Genomic DNA, 19,996 nt, shown 5'->3' on the forward strand with positions numbered 1-19,996 from the left:
CCTTACTCCACACACCTTTGTTTACCTAGCAGTAAGTAGAAACCCGGTTGTTAGTCGATTGGCGGATCGCTTTCCAGGGGTAATAATCCCTTCTAAAAAAAACAATAATTTGGTCACTCAATCCATGAATGTTTGTGGAATACTACTCTGTGCAATTGGCTGCTGTGTTTCGCCCACAAAATACACAGTCACTACACTTTACGATGTATTCTATGAAGTGCTTTGAGATGTCTCAACGATGTGATGAGAAGCTATATCAAATGCATTTTTATTATATACCAAAAGATTGCAATGCTCTTGGGTGGTTACTGTTTATATATTTTGTTAGTAACAAAATTCCTTTGGGAATTGGTTAACCTGTCTGGATGTGATTATTGTGCTAATAGTGATAAAATCATACATGATTAGGCTAGTAGATTTTGGCATCATTTGTTGCTGATCATTTTTAATGTTGTTCTTTTTAAAGTGTGCGGGTACACAGGGAGAAGGATGGAATACTAGAGGTGTGCCCCACAATTCTCACTGAGGACAGTATGCAGGCCCAACATCTGGCATCTACACTGGCTTTATGGCATCTAGTAAGAGGCCAGGTAAGGTCCAGAACATTTAAGAATCATTAATTTCCCAATCTATACACTATGTACTTTGTTACATGCAGAATGAAAATCCACTTACAGTGCAGTCCTGTTATATCGTGCTTCATTAGAGCACAAATTCACTTACAATGCGATGGACTGTAGCACTTGAGAGCCAAGTGTGTGCACTTGGATCCCATGTGCCGGCTGGCTGTTCAAGTTAAAATGGCCACTGAAGTAATATGGATGACAACTTAATGACCTGAAAGTCAGCCATTTCAGCTTCCCATGCTCAAAATGGCTGATTTCCGGATGATCACATCACCCTGCAAAAAACAGGATTTGACATTGATGGTGATCTCAGGAGGTGTCTTAGGCTTTTAGCTGGCTGACTGGTATGCTGGCTGATGTGCTAAAATGTCCTTGATTTTACGATTCCTTACGAACAGTGCTGAACCAATGCAATATAATCTACATTTATATGGAACCTTTCATGTCGGGAGAATGTCTCAAAACGTTTGACAGTGCTAGAGATGGCTACTGAGGGTGCAGGGAGGAGAAAGATGACCAAAAGAGTGGTCAAAGAAGTAAGTTTTGAGATATCTATTTAACTGCTTCAAATTTTAACATTTTTATTTTTAAATCTTTAGGCAATTCATCAGTTACTGCCCCCTACATATCGTACTGTCTGGCTTGAATGGAGTGATGCTGAAAAGCAAAAAGCTGAAAAAAGGCAAACTGAAAAAAATAAGCCCCGCGAACAGTTTATCACCAGGCTGCTAAATACACTGAAACAGCAGCAACCATCCCGACAAACCTCATCAACAGTGGAAGATCCAGAGGATTCGTGGGAAAACCTGGTGTCTGATGACTTTGAAAACATCTCAATTAACAAGGACAAGTCAGACAATTTGAAAATATCGAGGAATATTTATAAAAACCTGCAGCGTTCTTCACAATTTCGGGAACTTTTAAACGAAAGAGAATTGTTACCAGTGTTTCAACACAAAACAAGAATTCTGGAAACTCTGCGGCGACATCGGGTGGTGGTTGTGGCCGGTGAGACAGGCAGTGGGAAGAGTACTCAAATACCTCAGTTCCTGTTGGAAGACTTGCTGTCAAGCGATTCTCCAAAATGTAATATCATTTGTACCCAGCCTCGAAGGATTTCAGCAGCGAGCCTCGCAACACGAGTCTGTGACGAACTTGGTTGTCTAGAAGGCCCTGGAGGAAAAGTAAGATAAGTTGTATTTCTTTCGGAAGAAATAAATTTTATGTATTAACTTGACCTTTCTATGCAGAAATGTTTGATCATAAGCAAGTCTGTTAATTTATTTAAGTTTCTCAATGCAAATAAATAAGCAATGAAAGATTCAATATCTTTGCAAAAGCAGCAATGGACCTATCAGTCACACAATGCAGTTATGATATTTGGACATAACTGCAGTGTTTTCTGTTCCCCATTTGCTGGTCAAGTAATGGAGACCCAAGTGCAAAACTGTTGGATTAGGAGATGAAAATGTGATTTGGAAGATGTGCTTTAATGACTATATAAATTATAGTCTGGGTGTAAATTGGATGAAGCTTTATCTTCTTGGAAGTTTTACCTATGGTAGCCTCTCTTTTTTTTCGAGTTATGTGATTAGTTAAAATGTCGTGATTAGCAAATTGTATGGAATTTTTGCGAGAAACTGCCCTTGTGGACCAAATCCTTAGTTTCATTTAGATTTACAACTAGAAAAATCTTTCATAATCTCTGTGCTAGAATTCATGTTGAATTGAAGGGGTAAATTTAGATCTTGAAGATGCTCTTATAATTCTGGATAACAATTATTTTCAGAACTCACTTTGTGGCTACCAAATCAGAATGGAATCAAAAGTTGGCGAATCATGCAGGCTTTTATACTGTACCACCGGTATTCTCCTGCGCAAACTACAACAGGATCAGCTTCTTTCCACTGTGTCCCATGTAATTGTGGATGAGGTAAAGAAAGACCCATTTTCAAATAAATTTTGATTAAATATAATTTTAGATTTAAAGTACAGACAAATACTGTTGTTTGTTGGCTTGTGTGTGCAATCCCCACTGTGAAGTGCATTTATCCCCAAAACAAATGTAACATATTCCTTGAATTGCAATTATTTTTCAGGGCACAATTATGGATTATAACGTTGCTAATACCTTGGGTAGAAGAGATATTAAGTATGTTTAAAGGAAGAGTGCCCCATCCCACCCTATTTGGACACTGAATTTTAATTTTGTTCTTTGGCAAAATATTGTCTGGTTCAAGTCTTAAATAAATGTGGGTAAATGTTTCCAGTATCAAGTCAGTTATTTCAAGTTGCCTTTAATATGGATGAATGACATGATTGTCTTTTTTTATTATAGGTTCACGAGAGAAGTGTTCATTCAGATTTTCTTTTAATAATCTTGAAGGAAATAATGCAAAAGCGTTTGGATCTGAACCTGGTTCTAATGAGTGCAACTGTTGACAGTGGTAAATTTGCTAATTATTTTGCACACTGTCCTATTATCTCAATTCCTGGGAGACTTTATCCTGTTGAGGTAACTACAAAAAAAACTCAATACATTGTTTGTAGATTGTTGTGTTAATTTTAAAGGTACCATTTGCTTCCACCATGCTGCAGTCTATTTATGTTTATGTATTAATATGTGTCACGTCAAAGCAGCCAGTTATCCCAATTTTAATGTTAATGAACTTTTTTGTTTGATGTCCTTGTGCAGGCTTTCTTAGCAATATCTGTGATGGCCAGTGCACACGGGGGTATTCAACTTTATGTTTTATTAATGTGGATATCAGATGGAGAAAAAAAAATTATAAACCTGATACAGTAGTTTTATTTGCTAGCCTTTTCCTGATGTTGAATGAAAATATTTATTTTTAGCAAACTAATGTGCTTTTTTTAAAAAAAAGGTATTTTATTAACCTCTTTGTTTGTGTTTTTATATTGTATTTTAAAACACAAGTTGATATTAATCCTGACAAGTTGATGATGGTGCTTAAAAAGTACTTTTAATTAAAAATCTCTTAAACTTATCCAGTATAATGTCTCAAAATGTTCCACAAATGTTCTAAAAGTGAGAGGAATGAGATCTTTATTTGTGTTGAAAAAGGCATTCGATATTTAAGTACAAGTTCAGAAATACAGTACCTTGAATAAATAGGGGAAGCACCATATTCTCTTACACCCCACCCCCCACCTGTATTTGATTTGGAAATAATTTGTTCAGCTTACTAGTTTCCTGTTCCTTATGCTATGTGTAGTATCAAATGCAGTTTGACGAAGTAATTGATGATATTGCATTCTGTCTTTGTTGTGTAATGTTTCATTTTAAATTTCTATTAAATTCAGGTATTTCATCTGGAAGATGTGGTAGAAGCAACGGGTTACACTTTGGAACAAGACTCCGAATATTGCCAAAGATTCTTGGAGGAGGAGGAAGAAGAAATTAAAGTATCAGTCGGTGGCAAAGGAGGAAAGACTTTTCAGCATCAGGTTGTTCATAGACATTTCTGTAATGGTGCTATGCAGTGTTTGTCATTAGAAATCATAATAATGATCGTTCATGAAAGTGATCCTGATTGTAAGAGAGCTCAGAGGAATTAATATTGAGCTGTATCAACTGTATATACTCCTTCAAGTAGTCAGGTTTAGAAACCTCTGGCTGTTTTTCCTGATGTTTTAAAAGAGACTGAATAAAAATAATTTAAACATTTAGATTAGCAAGCATCAATTCATAAGCAAATGCTAACAATTGGAACAAACCAAGACTGATCGTCCCATGGCACTTAAATCAGTTTTTTTTAAATCTACTTTCCGCCAAAATAATTAGGAGTCCAACCCTGTTATAAGGTGGTAGTTGGAGTACTTAAAATTTCCAACCACTGTATAACTAGGAGTAATGGAGGGGACACTGGTCAGTTCACAGGTAATGCTTGCAGACAACCTGCTGAACATTTTATATAGCCTACACGCTCAGTGCACCTGAGTGACGGTGGCAACCAGTCAACCCAGAAGTTAGCCTTTTTTTTTACCACCGGAAGCAGTCCAGAGAGCACTCGCCTTTATAATGGGTTTTACTATAATTGTGCTGAAATGTTACATTACAGTTTGCCTTTGACATTTAAGCATTATAATAACGAAGAGGCATATTAGCATGTTACTGATAATTCTGTGAAAATGTTGAGTGTGGGGGCTAGGTGGCCTCTTTGTGATTACTCTTTGACAAGATACTTTTTCTTTGTGAGGATGCACACCTTTCAAGTTTCACCAGACTGCTCTCAAGGGCACGTGGGCTGCCTTCTAGATTGAGTTAGGCAAGCAATTACTAAACAGTTTTTTTTTGGACAGCCAGGAGTCACACATGCGGAAACGCACGGCAATGCTTCAGAGTATCGAAACCAGACTAGGGTCTACATATGTATGCCACCTACGCGTGGAAATTTTCCTGTGTCTGGAATGAAATATGCACTCTCATCCTGGAAAGACATGCCCTGTTTTACCTAATTTTGGAGAGTATTGGGTTCAAATGGACGATCCAGTTACAGTATTAAAAAGACGCTGATATCGTTCAACAAATAACTTACAATGCTCCAAACAATTGTTTTATGGGTGTTTGTGGGACATTGCTGTGCTCAACAGGCTGCTGCATTTTGCCCACAAAATACATAGTCAATCCTCCTTATGGTGCATCTTGTTAAGTGGTTTGAGATGTATTGACAATGTGATAAGGCACCATATCAAATGCAAGGATTATTATTAATAGTCCAAAAAAAGTAAATAGACAATAATGGATGAATTTTAACTTCAATAGGTTTCAACGGGAGTTAGCTGAGGTATAAACTGACAAAGATGTAGGTGTGATTGTTGATTGATTAAATCTGAAGTATTTATGAAATGCACAGTAGGTTGATCAGCATCTGAAAGCTGAAGCTACATTAACATTATGGATGAGACTCTTCATTAGAAATAATACATTTGGGATAGAAAAGGCTTTGAATAAATCAGATACGATTGACTTGTGTGCATTTTCACGATTATGCTTTTATTTCACTAGCATTCTAGTGTATTTTTAATCTTTGAAATGAGGTGATCATCTTTGCTTTTTTTTTCCTTTCTACTCCCCTGCCTCAATGCCCATTTTCTAACATTAATTTGTCCATTTTAGGAATCTTTATTTAAAAGTGCTGCAATTGGGCCTAACTTTGGAGCTTACCTTGAAGACTATAGCATGCGTACTCGTCATGCTACTGTTTACATGAATCCCAATAAAATAAACATGGAACTTATCTTAGAGGTGCTCCACTTCTTGGGTAAGTTTTTTTTCCCCCCCCCCACTTAACTTACAGTATTCCTTTTCATTCTTCCTTATCCTATGTTTGTTAACTTTCATATGCTAAAATTGGGGTACTTTCATGTGCCGGAATGTAAATGTACATGAAATGTAGATGGAAATTTTGGCAACATTTTTGTTTTTTGCCAATTAAATTATGTACAGCTAAAACTTTCAGAGAAGCATATTTTTTTAAATATGATTTTTGATTTCCATAATTTCTTGCTTTTCTTTCAGATATAAACGCTCAGTACAGTGCACTCAGTGGTGCTGTGCTGATATTTTTACCGGGTTTAGCTCACATTCAACAGCTTCATGATCATTTAACTGCAGACAAAAGGTTCCAAGACAGGAGGAGGTAAAATAACTTCAATGTAAATTCCAGAAATATTTCAGTTGCATTCATGATTAACCTGAATTTTCCAAATCATTACCATTTGCATGACTTATTAATGTCCATATATACCACTGTACTGCAGGTTTGACGAGTGATATTCTGAGATATTGTCATTAATATATACACCCTCTCTTTAAATTGATTTATCATCTCAATGTCTTTTTTTAAACTCTGTATGTTCAATGTTTCAAGTCCCAATGTTTCCTTGGACTCAGATTTTCAAAGGCAAATACAGTGGAAGCTGGTTAAGCCGGACACGTCGGGGATGGACATTTTGACCGATTTAAGAGGTGTCTGGAGTTAGCCGAAATACCATTCCTGCCCAGCAGAGGCGCTGCGGTTGCACCATATAATATGTCATGTTTCACGTGAAGCAATGTTAACTAACCAGTTAAAGTTAAAATACTCTCACAGAATTCAGTAAAATGTGTTTACCTGTGTTTGGCTGCAAAATACAGTCCAGTACTTTCCTGCCCAGCAGGGGGCGGAGCTTCCTCCCATTGCCATTCCCAGCGGACTGGAAGGGGATCAGTTAGCGGGACCTGCAGCCGCTTGTCAATGGATGGGCTCCAGCCACTCACAAGCAGTTCAGCTGTCAATCAATCGCGATGTTCCCTCCTGTGTTCCTCCGCCCCCTCACTGATTGACAGCCCAACTCCAGCTGCTTGTGAATGGCTGGATTCCGCTGCCAATCATAATTTGACTCCTCCCATCTACATCACTGAGTCGCTCGTGGCTGAATGGGGAGACGGAAGGCCCGAGTGAGTACATCCAGTGGTGACCAGGGCGGCATTTTTCCTGCAATAACCGGATTTTTGTCCGAAATAGCAGCCATATTTAAAATAGGTAAGAATACAAATGACTCGAGGGAGGCTATCTGGCAAAAGTGGATTGTACTGTACTTTGGTAATACATCAAGAACTCTAACTTGTCAATGATTTTTTTTCCCTCTATCCCCTCTCCCTCACAATTGCTCTGATGCTTTTATCAAGTTGGTTCTCTTTTTAAGTTAGAATAATTGTGGAAGTGTTTCGTGTTGCTTTATTTGTAGATACAAAGTGATTGCTCTGCACTCCATCCTTTCATCACAAGATCAGGCTGCAGCATTCACAGTCCCTCCACCAGGAGTCAGAAAGGTAAGGTTTTACAGGTTTGAAGATTCTGAATGTTTTCACCCCAGAGTAACACTGTAATAGTTTGCCTTTAATGAATGAACTGTGTATCATTCATTATTTTTTCAGTTGAAACCCAATAAGATTGCATACTGAGAAGCATTATGGAAATTCTTCATTTTTAACAGTTTACCAACTAAGTATTTTTATTTAAATTTTCAGATTGTTTTAGCAACAAACATTGCAGAAACTGGAATCACCATTCCTGATGTTGTCTTTGTCATTGATTCTGGGAAAACTAAGGAGAACAGGTTTGTTTACCCCAAGTGACACCTTCCCCCTCACGGAGGCCACACCACCCGGCTACACCTCCCACCACATCCCTCGCCCCAACCGCCGTGGCTGTGATGTAGCCCTTATCTCAAGGACACCACTTGCCCTATCTCCCTACTCCTCTGGCTCTTTCCCCTCTTTTGAGCACCTCACCCTCTCCCACCCCTCCTATCTCTCACTCAAAATCCTCCTCTACTGGCCCCCTAAAGCCTCTCCCACCTTCATCTCCGATATTTCTACCTTACTAACATCTCTCTGCCTCTGCTCTGATCGCCTCATCATCCTGGGCGACTTCAACCTGCACTTCACCCCCTCCTGCTCCATCTCCTCGGACTTCTCCTCCCTGCTCTCCTCGCTCAACCTCTCCCTCCACATCAACTCCGCCACTCACAGTCACGGCCACCCACTCGCTTTGGTGATCACCCGGGGCCTCAGTGTCTCGGATGTCACAATTACCAACAAGGCCATCTCCGATCACCACTTCATCTGCTTCACTACCTCCACGCCCCTCCCCACCTCCACCAGACCCACCACCATCTTCTACCGCCCCGGAAGAAGTTACCCCCACAATCCTTAACCGCTGCCTTGGAGTCCTCTGAACTCCTCTCCCTCTGGCCATCATCCCTCACTGACCCCCCCCCCCCCCCCGCGCAGGTCATCTCCTCCAACCTTCACTGCGAGGAGATGCTGGATTTCCTTGAATCCAAAATCAAGGGAATCCGCTCCGCGCTCACTGCCCCTCCAACTTCCACTCGCCCCTCACCCCTTCCCTCCCATACTCCGACTCCTACCCATCCTCGCCTACACACCTTCGAACCCATTTCCCCACCCTCTGTCACCAACCTCATCCTGTCCCTGAAACCCACCACCTGCTCCCTTGACCCCATCCCCACTCCACTCCTTATCTCCCAGCTCCACGTCCTTGCCCCACTTCTCACAGACATCATCAACCTGTCCCTCTCCTCTGGCTCTGCTCCCATTCCCATAAACACTGCCACCATCACTCCCACTTTGAAAAATCCCTCCCTTGATGCTATCAAGCTACCGGCCCATCTCCAACCTCCCCTTCCTGTCCAAGGTCCTTGAAAGAGTCGTGGCCTCCCAGCTGCACTCTTTCCTCTCCGCCTATTCATTATTCGAACCCCTCCAGTCAGGTTTCTGTGCTGCCCATAGCACAGAAACCGCCCTGGTCAAGGTCACTATTGACATCTTGACCATCTGGGACCAGGGCTCCCTCTGCCTCCTCATCCTCCTCGACCTATTGGCCGCATTTGATACGGTCGACCACGCTATCCTCCTCCACCGCTTGTCCTCCCTCCTCAACCTGCAAGGCCCTGTCCTTGAGTGGTTTAGGTCGTACCTCTCCCACCGTCTTCATTTTGTTTCCACAAACGGCTTTTCCTCCAGCCCCTGCACTGTCTCGTGCGGTGTCCCTCAGGGCTCTGTCCTCGGTCCCCTCCTCTTCACCCTCTATATGCTCCCCCTTGGTGACATCATCCGCAGACATGGGGTTAATTTCCACATGTATGTGGATGACACCCAACTCTACCTTTCCTCCTCTGCCCTCAACTCCACGACCACCGATGTCCTGACAGCTGCCTGTCCGACATCGAGTCCTGGACGAGAGACAACTTTCTTCAGCTCAACATACGCAAAACTGAGGTCCTCCTGATTGGCTCGCGTCAGCGCCTCCGCACCTCAGGCGCTGACAGCATCAGCATCCAAGGCTGCACTCTCCACCTCTCAAAGCCAGTCAGGAACCTTGGTGTTCTGTTCGACCCTGAGCTGTCCTTTCTTCCTCATATCCGCGCCACAACTGGCACCGCCTTCCATCACCTCCGGAATATCGCCAGACTATGGCACTACCTCACCCCTCACGCTGCTGAAACTCTGGTCCACGCCTTTATCACCTCAAGGCTGGACTGTGGGAACTCTCTCCTCGCCGGCCTTCCCGGCACCTCCCTCCACAAGCTGCAGGTCATTCAGAACTCTGCAGCTCGTGTACTGTCCCGCACCAGGCTTCGCGACCACATCACTCCCACCCTCGCTCGCCTCCACTGGCTCCCCATCCCCCAGAGGATCAAATTCAAGATCCTCTTCCTCACCTACAAGGCCATTCACGGCCTCGCTCCCTCCTACCTCTCCGACCTACTATCCCCCTACTTACCTGCCCATACCCTCCGTTCCTCTGGTTCCGGTCTGCTCCACACCCCCCGCCCCAACCGCCCTACCATTGGTGGTCGGGCCTTCAGCCTCTCAGCCCCTAGGCTCTGGAACTCTATCCCCCAGTGCCTTCGCCTTGCTTCCTCCCTTTCCTCCTTCAAGGCCGGTCTCAAGACCTTTCTCTTTGACCGTGCCTTCAGCTGCCCTCTCAACTCTCTACCCCCTCCTCGCTCCTTCCCTTCCCTTCCCTCCCCTCACCCTGACAATTTCCCCCCTGCTCGGGTCCCGACCCAACTGTCCAGCGCCTTGGGACGTCCTCCCGACATGAAAGGCGCTCTATAAATGAAATCTTGTTGTTGTTAACAATGCTTTTTAAAGTAGCCAATAGAGTTTGAATCCTTCTGCGTCATGGGATTTGTGGTATTAAATTTGGTTATTTGCACTTCTATGCAAATGTATTATGAGTATGAAGTTGTAATAAGACTTCACAGCATTTTCAAGTGAGTGGAAGCTTTTGAATTTAGAAAAATGCATTATTACTAGTCCTCTGCAACTCCTTCCCGCAATCCCTCTGCCTCGCCCCCTCCCTTGCCTCCTTCAAGACCCATCTCAAGACCCTCCTCTTCGACCGTGCTTTCGATCTCCCTGTTTCCCCCACCCCCCGCACTCCCCAACCTCAGCTCGGGTCCGAAACTCTGTCTGTCCAGCGCCTTGGGACATCCACGTGAAAGGAGCTATACAAATGTAATTTTGTTGTTGTTTAGTGACCCTAATGCATAGGTCATGGATTAGTAGAATATCAGACAATGTTTTTCCAGACAAAATTGTGAGTGGGAAAGTCACTCATGCCCATTCCTATGCATCTTCTGGTAGTGGCTTCAAATCATAATTGGAAACAAATTGAAAATTACTTACCACCTCCTTCCCCTTCTGCACCAAATTCCCACTCTCACCAAATTCCTGTAATAGAATTCTCACTCTGTTCCCACCTCATTCCGTTCTCAGCTCGCTCTGCTGAGCTCTGCTCCAAACCAACATTGACTTGGGATCTGAGAACAAGTGACTGAATGGTGCAGTGAGACCTGAGAGAGTATGTAGAAGATTTCTCAAACTCAAAACAAATTGTGTTACTATCTCATTATTAAGTAATTTTGACTTCTTAAGTAATTTGTTCTATGAATATTCTATTTAAATAAAGGGGGAAGGAAAATACTGTGTTGGTGAAAAATATTCCTTTCGTATGAAATTCCTCTACTTAATTGGGATAATGACCAGTTACATAAACACAGTGTTTTAGAATAGACTACTATTTGCAACTTTGACCTGATGAATTCAGAATTGTGCAATATATGTGTACTTATAATTTTGACATTGATTTTAGTGAACATTAATTGAATTCACAATTTCTTGCAAAAATTGTAAAGTTGTATGGTTTTACTTGAACTGCGGGTGTGTGCACATGCTTTGTACACATATCCAGTTGACACTCGCTGTAAAGCAGGTGGTTAGAGTCAGAAACCCCAAACTGTCTTAGAGTGACTCAAGAAGTGACATCAGTGGTGATCTGATTGCCCAGAAGTGTGGGGAAAACAAAATATCCAATTAATGTCATCAGGTCTCCGTTCACATCACTTTTTGTGTGCTGCACATGTGGAAGAAGTCACAGCAGTGATCAAGAAGCTGGTGAATTGGAGGCAAGTCAGATGGCCTCCTGCATCAGTATTGAATGAGGCCTGTGCCCAATTCGCATTATAAATTAACCAGTACTATAACGGGTTGCACTATATTTGTATTTTAGGTATCGTGAAAGTAGTCAAATGAGCTCCTTGGTGGAGACATTTGTCAGCAAAGCTAATGCTCTTCAACGACAAGGCCGAGCTGGACGTGTGCAAGAGGGATTCTGTTTCCGTTTGTACACAAAGGAAAGGTGAGGGGTAGCTTCTGAGTTGTAATTTTTTTTTATTCTTTTGTAATTAGATTTACTTCCATGAGTAATTTTAATATTAGTTATTGGGTGGAGCTTTCTTGACTTTTATTCTTGGTGCTTTATTTTAAGGAATAACTTTATATGCTTTATTCCTGCAGGTTTCACAGCTTCATTGATTACTCAGTCCCAGAAATCTTACGAGTGCCTCTGGAAGAACTTTGCCTTCATATTATGGTAATATTTACATATAAATAGCTTAACAAATGTTTAGCAACTGAAAAGACTCATTACTACGTTAATTGACTGTACATTACAGTGCAGTAGATTTGAATAATTGGTATACAGAACAAAGAATTGTGATTGAAAACTCGCTGTATTGGAGTGATTTTGAACATTTAAAATTAATGTTGATTTTCTTTGAAGGAATTACTTGTTTGCTCAATTTATGACAAAAATGTGGCATGAAATAAAAAGTGTTCTTTGCATTAAAATCAAAAGTAGGTCTTTTCAAATATTCTTTACCTGCCAGAAATGTATGCCCCCTCTTCCCCCTTGTTTTTGGCTTTTGTATCCGATCCAACTCATGTTGTCTTTATACCCAGTAGGATTTTTAGCTTATTTATTTGTTTTAATTGTAGAAGTGTAATCATGGATCTCCAGAAGAGTTTCTATCCAAAGCCTTGGATCCACCGCAAGCCCAGTCCATCGGTAATGCAATGAATCTGTTGAAGAAGATTGGGGCCTGTGAGATCAACGAAGCCAAACTGACCCCATTGGGCTTGCACCTCGCTGCCCTTCCAGTTAATGTGAAAATTGGGAAAATGCTTATTTTTGGTGCTATCTTTGGCTGCTTGGATCCTGTGGTAAGTGCTATAGATTGAAACCATTAAGATTTACACTATTTGAATTTTTTTCAATATTTCTACCTGTCTATTAGTGTTTGAGCACAATGAATGTTGTATTATCTTTATTGTATTCCGAATATAAAAGTAATGAAGTTCTGCTTCAGTTTCGATAGAATACTGCTCAGGTCTCATTTGGAGTCTTTTAAGGTTCTGTTTCCAATCTTAAAAGGATATCAGCCTTGAAGGGTACCCAGCAACTGTTTACTAAATAAATATATGGGCTAAAAGTGCTTAGCTATGAGGAATGGCTGCTTAGACAGATTATATTCCTTAGAGCAGAGGACGTTAGGTGGTGTTTTGATTGAGCTTTTTAAGATAATGAAAAAATTGATAGGTTAGATAGTGGATTACTCCTCCCTTTGGTAGGGGGATCCATTACATAGGGACAAAACCTTAACATCAGAACAAGACAGTTGCAACAGAGATAAGGAAGCATTTTTTCAGAGGATTATGAAGATGTGGACTGCTGCTCTAGAAGGCTATAGAGGTTGAATCAATTGGAATAGTAGAGTTATTGAAGGCTAAGGTGAATGGGCAGGGTATTGAGATTAGAAGATCTACCTAGATCTCATAAACTGGTGAAACAAACACAATGTGGTGGACGGTCCTGTTTTCCTATGTTTTATTGCGATTTATAGTCATCTTTTTTTTTACATTTATTTGATCACAAACTTCACTGGTACTGCACTCAAATATTGCTTGTAATTGCTGAATGTCCTCCTATTGTTGGATAACTGTTCATGATTATTCTCATATCGGAGATTAATTTGAATGCTTTACTGTTCTGTTTGTAGGCCACCATCGCTGCAGCCATGACTGAAAAATCTCCATTTGTTACTCCATTAAGTAGAAAAGATGAAGCAAACCTTGCAAAGGCATCCATGGCAATAGCAAACTCAGATCACCTGACACTTTACAATGCATATTTGGGGTATGTTACAATAACAACAGCTTGCATTTATCTAGAGTCCTTCACGTGGGGTCGTGTCCCGGGGCGCTTGTTACAGCTGTTTTGTCCCAACACAATAAAGTGTCATTTGCAAATACTTCAGAATATGTTGATTTAGTAACCTATTCAATAATAACAGTGAAATCAATTACTCTTGATATATCTAACTCATATGTGTTTAAATTTCATATTTCTAAGTTGGAAGAATGCTCGACATACTAGTTATCGTACTGAGATGGCTTACTGTAAGCAGCACTTTCTGAGTCGAACTGCACTTCTAACAATGCAGGTTTGTTCTTTTTCTGTTAACATTATCCTTTTAAAGTAAAGAAATAAAAGTTTGCAAAATTGTTTGTTGTTACCTATTATTTAAATTGCAGTTTGTTGGAAAACATTTTAATAGGTTATCGGAGTATAAAAAGAATGTCTTTTTTGAGAATTTCAGTGATAAAGTGGTAAATATAATTTTAATAATCTAATATTGTGGCTTATTTTGTTTTTCATGAAAAATCAACTTGCAGGATATTAAACAAGAACTTATCAGGCTAGTTGAGATTGCAGGTTTTGTGGCACCAGGAGCCAGAGGGGCAAAGCATCATAGTTGGGATAGAGAGTCATCAGTTGGAGTTCCTAAAAAGAACTTGTCACAACAGGAGATCTCACTTCTTAAAGCTGTATTGGCAGCAGGATTATATGATAATGTTGGGAAAATCAAATACACCCCATCAGTGGACATTACTGACAAGATTGCATGTTCTGTCGAAACTGCACAAGGCAAAGCACACCTCCATCCTTCATCTGTGAACAAGGACCTGCAGTCCAATGGCTGGCTATTGTTTCAGGAAAAGGTATTTGTGCAATCATCAGTGTAACTATTTTGTATGTGTACCTATGTATAGTTTAGGAGGCCACTGTGAAAGTTTGAACACTTATAGCTAAAAAAACACAGTATAATACATCCTGGTGGAGATTTTCTGAATATTTATGTCTAACATTTGTAAGCTGCTGATCATGGTTGTTGTGTGTTGAGCATACTTAAATGGGATAGCTAATGAATGTGAAAAGAAAAAACTTTTCCTGGAAATTTGTAATAAAATACATAATGTTAAAATTAATCAGGATCTGAAAGCGAAACAAGTTAACAATCACTTAATTAGAATTGCAAATGAGTGAGACTTTATTTGCAAATCTTGTCTGTTCATAATTGTATTCCTACAGTTGCACAGATATATTTTGGAGAATGCTTGTTGTTTATTACTCACTGGTAATCTATCCCACCTTCTTTACCATAATGATGATAAAGAAGGTGCCTTAGGACATCCCAGCACCTTGCGATGTCCTCCTGACTTGAAAGGTGCTATACAAATTAATTTTGTTGTTGTTGATGAGAAGAATATAAATTGTATTATCCAATCCCAAATTAGGTTAACTTTGAAAGAGTTTCATTGTAAGCTTTGTAGACCAGGTGTATCCCCTTTTTATTAAGTGACAGTGTACAACTGGAGCACTGAGCGTCCAGAAGTAACCCATAAAATCATGTGGTGTAAATATTGGCAGGATTATATAGTACAAGATTACCATCTCAGGACTCTTTATCAATTCACAATGCGGCAAGTAGGAATCTATTTAATAACAATCCTTTCATTTGGTTTTAGTGGCATGTATACAGAGAAGTGAATCATGTATTTGGGATATCAATAAGATAGTGAAGACTTGAGTTTTAATTTTTAACATGCTCATATTTTTGACCAAAAATTAGTGTATAGTGCTGACTTTCTTTTGTTATTAGGTAAAGTATGGAAAGATATATCTGCGAGAGACCACTGAGATCTCATCTTTTCCAATCTTGTTGTTCGGAGGCGATATACTAGTCCAGCACCATAAAAGATTGCTCTTGGTAGATGGCTGGATAAAATTCCAGGTAAGAATTCATTTCTTTACTGCACTGGTGCACTCGCCGGTACCTCCCTCCACAAGCTGCAGGTCATTCAGAACTCTGCAGCTTGTGTAGTGTCCCGCACCAGGCTTTGCGACCACATCACTCCCACCCTCGCTCGCCTCCACTGGCTCCCCATCCCCCAGAGGATCGAATTCAAGATCCTCATCCTCACCTACAAGGCCATTCACGGCCTCGCTCCCTCCTACCTCTCCGACCTACTATCCCCCTACTTACCTGCCCGTACCCTCCGTTCCTCTGGCTCCGGTCTGCTCCACATCCCCCGCCCCAACCGCCCTACCATCGGTGGTCGGGCCTTCAGCCTCTCAGCTCCCAGGCTCTGGAACTCCATCCCCCAGTGCCTTCGCCTTGCTTCCTCCCTTTCCTCCTTTAAGGCCGGTCTCAAGACCTTTCTCTTTTACCGTGCCTTCAGCTCCCCTCTCGACTCTCTAACCCCTCCTCGCTCCCTCCCTTCCCTCCCCTCACCATTTCCCCCCTGCTCGGGTCCTGACCCAACTGTCCAGCGCCTTGGGACGTCCTCCCGACGTAAAAGGCGCTCTATAAATGAAATCTTGTTGTTGTCTTGTTGTGAAGCTCTTTTAATTTAATTTAAATAATAATAAGCCTTGCATTTGATATAGTGCCTTATCACGTTGTGGAGTCCTGTAGCTCAGAGGTTAGAGCACTCGCCTTGCAACCGAGACGCCTGGGTTCAATTCCAGGCAGGACGAAACCTTGGGCAAGTTTCCTTATTCCACACGCCTAATAATAATCCCTCCAAAACACAAAAACAGTAATAAATTGGTCATTTTCAATCCACGACTGTTTGTGGGACACTGCTGTGCGCAATTGGCTGCCGTGTTTCACCCACAAATATTCGGTCAATTCACTTTACAGTCTATTCTGTGAAGCGCTTTGAGATGTCGATAAGACTTGAAAAGCGCTATATCAAATGCAAGGATTATTATTATTATTGCGACGTCTTAAAGCGATTAACAGAATATATTGTAAAGTGAATTGACTGTGTATTTTGGGGCAAAGCACAGCAGCCAATTGGACACAGCACAGCTAATTTGGACCCTTTAGCAACATGTTCTTTTTTGGGTTCACTGCATTACTGTAACTTATTGCACAAGACCAACAATGGAGAACTTTTTCTGAGGAGAATATTGCAGACCTATTGTGAGTTTGCATGGGTCTTTTTTTTTAAAGAATTTTGTGATATTCATATGATTTTCAGTGTGGATGAAGCATTGATAAAAACAGTTATAATATGGGCAGCTGAAAGGGATAGAAAAGGCAGAGTAATAAATATTAATAGAGCACCACATACTCAGTCTTTGTTCTTGCCTAATTTTGTGGGACCGCACTCGCATGGTTCGAGTCCTACTTAACCAACCGCCTCCATTTCATCTCGGCAAATGGTTTCTCCTCCCTCACCCGCATGATCACTTGGGGGTACCCCGGGGCTCCATCCTTGGTTTTCTTCTTTTCCTTACCTGTATGCTCCCTCTGGGTGACGTCATCCGCAGACACGGGGTAAACTTCCACATGTGTGCGGATGACCACACAAATGTACTTTAACTCCTCCAGTACCAACTCCAGGTCCACCGATGTTCTATCAGCTTGTCTGGCAGACATCTGGCCCTGGATGAGTGCAACCTTCCTGCAGCTGAATGTGGACAAGACGGAAGCCATACTCCTTGCCTCCCGTCAACATCTTCACTCCTGTGAATCTAAACTCCTCAACCTCCCTGGGCTCTCCCTCACACTCACTGAACCAGTGCACAATCTAGGCGTCCAGTTTGACTCCCAGTTGTCCTTCCTCTTCCACTCCCGGTCCCTGACCAGAACCGCCTTCTTCCACCTCCGCCACATTGCCCACTTCCGACAGTACCTTACCCCAAATGTAGCCGAAACCCTTATGCATGCACGTGTCATGACCTGCCTGGATTACTCAAACGGACTCCTCGCCGGTCTCCCCAGCTCCGCTATTCAGAAGACCCAGTTCATTCAGAACTCTGCCGCCCGCATAATGACCCAGACCAAACTCCATACCCACATCCCATTAGTTCTAGCCAGGATCCACTGGCTCCTCATCACCAAACGGATCGACTTCAAGATCCTCACACTCATGTTCAAATCCCTTCACTCTCTGGCACCTCCCTACCTCTCTGACCTCCTCACTCTCCAATCCACCACCTGGTGCCTCTGCTCGACTGGCACTGGCCTCCTTTTCATCCCTCGCACCCTCTGCCCCATTATCGGAGGTCGTGCTTTCAGCCCCAAAACTCTGAAATACTCCCTCATTCCCTCCGCCGTGTCCCCTCCCCTTTTTCACGTCCTGCCTGTAAAACTTTCTCTTTGACCGTGCTTATGGCCACCCTCCCCACCGTCTCAGAGTCAGGCTCTGCCACTGTTAAGCGCTCTGAGATGCTACCCTTCGTGGAGGGTCCTATATAAGTGCAAGTTATTGTCGTAATTAGTATGATTGTGCATGCAAATCGTTTGAGAGAAGCATTGGATAAATGGCATCAATTAAAATAGTGCACTAGAATGTTTCTAACCGTTTTAAGAAATATAAAAGAAGAGTGATGGAAGCAAATAGGCCTTAAATATTTTGTTTATAAAAAAAATCAAGAAACGTGCAACTTGCATTCAATTTTTGATTGTACGGTCCCTCCGCCTCGCCCCCTCCCTTGCCTCCTACTCCTAGCCTTCCCGCCCTCCACCGCTCCTGATCCCAACCACCAGCTCGGGTTCGGATCCCTGACTACCCAGCGCCTTGGGATGACCTCCTGAAGTGTAAGGTGCTATACAAATGTAATTTGTTGTTGTATTTCCTGTTTTATAAATTCCTGTTTTGATTAGGCTCCTGTAAGGACTGGAATCATTTTTAAGGAGCTGAGAGCCTTAATTGACTCTGTTCTCACGAAGAAACTTGAAGATCCAAAATTGTTTCTTGAAGGTACTTTTTGTTTCTTTATTGCTATTCGTTGAGAATCACTGACTCTAGCTGTGTAAGCATGCTTATATTGTGTAGATTGAATTTCAGTGATTTCTAATGGATTATATCTGAAGAAAATATATGGGGAAGGGGAACGTAAATGAGACTAAAAGGATTGCTTTTAAAAGAGTTAACACAGAGGCAATGTCCTCCACATTGCCCACCCTAGCATCGGCAAGCAGACTTTCAACCTTTCTGCCCACACTTTCTGGAACTCCATTCCGAAATCTCTGAGACACTGGTTCAAGATATGTCTTAACACTTACTTCATTGACTGCACTATCGAGAGGGCTATCATAGTAGTGGCTGCAAAACAATTACTATTTAGCTGTTTAATATATTAAGCAATTATTTTAATATATTGGAATAAATGATCAGTTAAACTTTTCATTACAATCTAAATTTAATCCAGAAATCGCTGTTTCTGTACTTTTAGAATCCAGTTGCTGGTGTGCAGTTTGAATTCCTATGCAACATTTTCATTAGACTCTGTAAAATCTTTTGAGATTTTCTCTTCCTTTTACAGTTACCATCTTTGTAAATCTAGATGTATTCAGTTATAGATCTCAGCCAAATATTAATGAGATTGCAAGTTACATGAACATTGGCATCATTAAGCTGGTAAACCCATTTATCATTTGCAATCTACAGAAGCAGATTATATATACAGAAACCTTTTTACTGGAGTATTTTAATGCAGTGCATATTCATGGCCCCATTGCAATAGAGAGAACAAACAAACTCAATATAATGCACAGTCTGTGTGGCAGTGTTGCTATTGTCTGCAGTAAATGAAAAGGCTCAATGTGAAAATGCAAGCAATAGTATGTGGATAGGTCAGTACACTTTTTATATCTAGTTATATACATAGGTTATCGACCTTACAAATGCTTTACTCGATCTATTAATTTATTGTTATCTCTCCTTTCAGATGACCAAATAATACAGACCATTGTGCAACTGATCCAAACTGAGCACACTAATTGAAAATTTCCTGCCATGCAACATTTCTGTAGAAATGGCAAATAATGTATGCTGGTTATTTTTAAATGTGCATTGGGCACAGAGTTATACTTGGTTAATTGATGAATGGAATATTGTGATTTTGTTTCTTAGTTATTTTAAAAACAAAATGATGCCTGATTATCAATAAATGTGTTCTTGATCATCTAATTGTGGGCATTTATCTGTTACCCATGTACCGAAACAATGAATGTTCATAAAGGTATATGGTGAAGGCGCGCCTATGTAATCTATCAACTTTACTATGAAAATGCTAACTAGTATGCTTGAGTGATCTGTCTGACAATACTTTATAAACCAATTCCTTTCATAA

General features: G+C 41.3%; 1 protein-coding gene across 1 annotated transcript in view; it reads left to right on the top strand.

The window, feature by feature from the left end:
* Positions 1-19,996, top strand: part of dhx29 (DEAH (Asp-Glu-Ala-His) box polypeptide 29) — a 34,201-nt gene extending 14,205 nt beyond the window's left edge. The window contains exons 10-27 of the mRNA XM_007892182.2: positions 467-590; positions 1,226-1,810; positions 2,416-2,559; positions 2,965-3,141; positions 3,951-4,094; positions 5,767-5,911; positions 6,169-6,289; positions 7,380-7,464; positions 7,663-7,751; positions 11,735-11,863; positions 12,022-12,097; positions 12,502-12,726; positions 13,563-13,699; positions 13,916-14,006; positions 14,239-14,565; positions 15,507-15,638; positions 18,525-18,621; positions 19,592-19,996. Of these exons, the coding sequence (XP_007890373.1) occupies positions 467-590; positions 1,226-1,810; positions 2,416-2,559; positions 2,965-3,141; positions 3,951-4,094; positions 5,767-5,911; positions 6,169-6,289; positions 7,380-7,464; positions 7,663-7,751; positions 11,735-11,863; positions 12,022-12,097; positions 12,502-12,726; positions 13,563-13,699; positions 13,916-14,006; positions 14,239-14,565; positions 15,507-15,638; positions 18,525-18,621; positions 19,592-19,647 (2,884 nt within the window). The 3' untranslated portion in view covers positions 19,648-19,996. The remainder of the gene's footprint in view (positions 1-466; positions 591-1,225; positions 1,811-2,415; positions 2,560-2,964; positions 3,142-3,950; positions 4,095-5,766; positions 5,912-6,168; positions 6,290-7,379; positions 7,465-7,662; positions 7,752-11,734; positions 11,864-12,021; positions 12,098-12,501; positions 12,727-13,562; positions 13,700-13,915; positions 14,007-14,238; positions 14,566-15,506; positions 15,639-18,524; positions 18,622-19,591) is intronic.

The sequence above is a fragment of the Callorhinchus milii genome, unplaced genomic scaffold (genome assembly GCF_018977255.1).
Source record: "Callorhinchus milii isolate IMCB2004 unplaced genomic scaffold, IMCB_Cmil_1.0 Scaffold1, whole genome shotgun sequence".
Taxonomy (NCBI): domain Eukaryota; kingdom Metazoa; phylum Chordata; class Chondrichthyes; order Chimaeriformes; family Callorhinchidae; genus Callorhinchus; species Callorhinchus milii.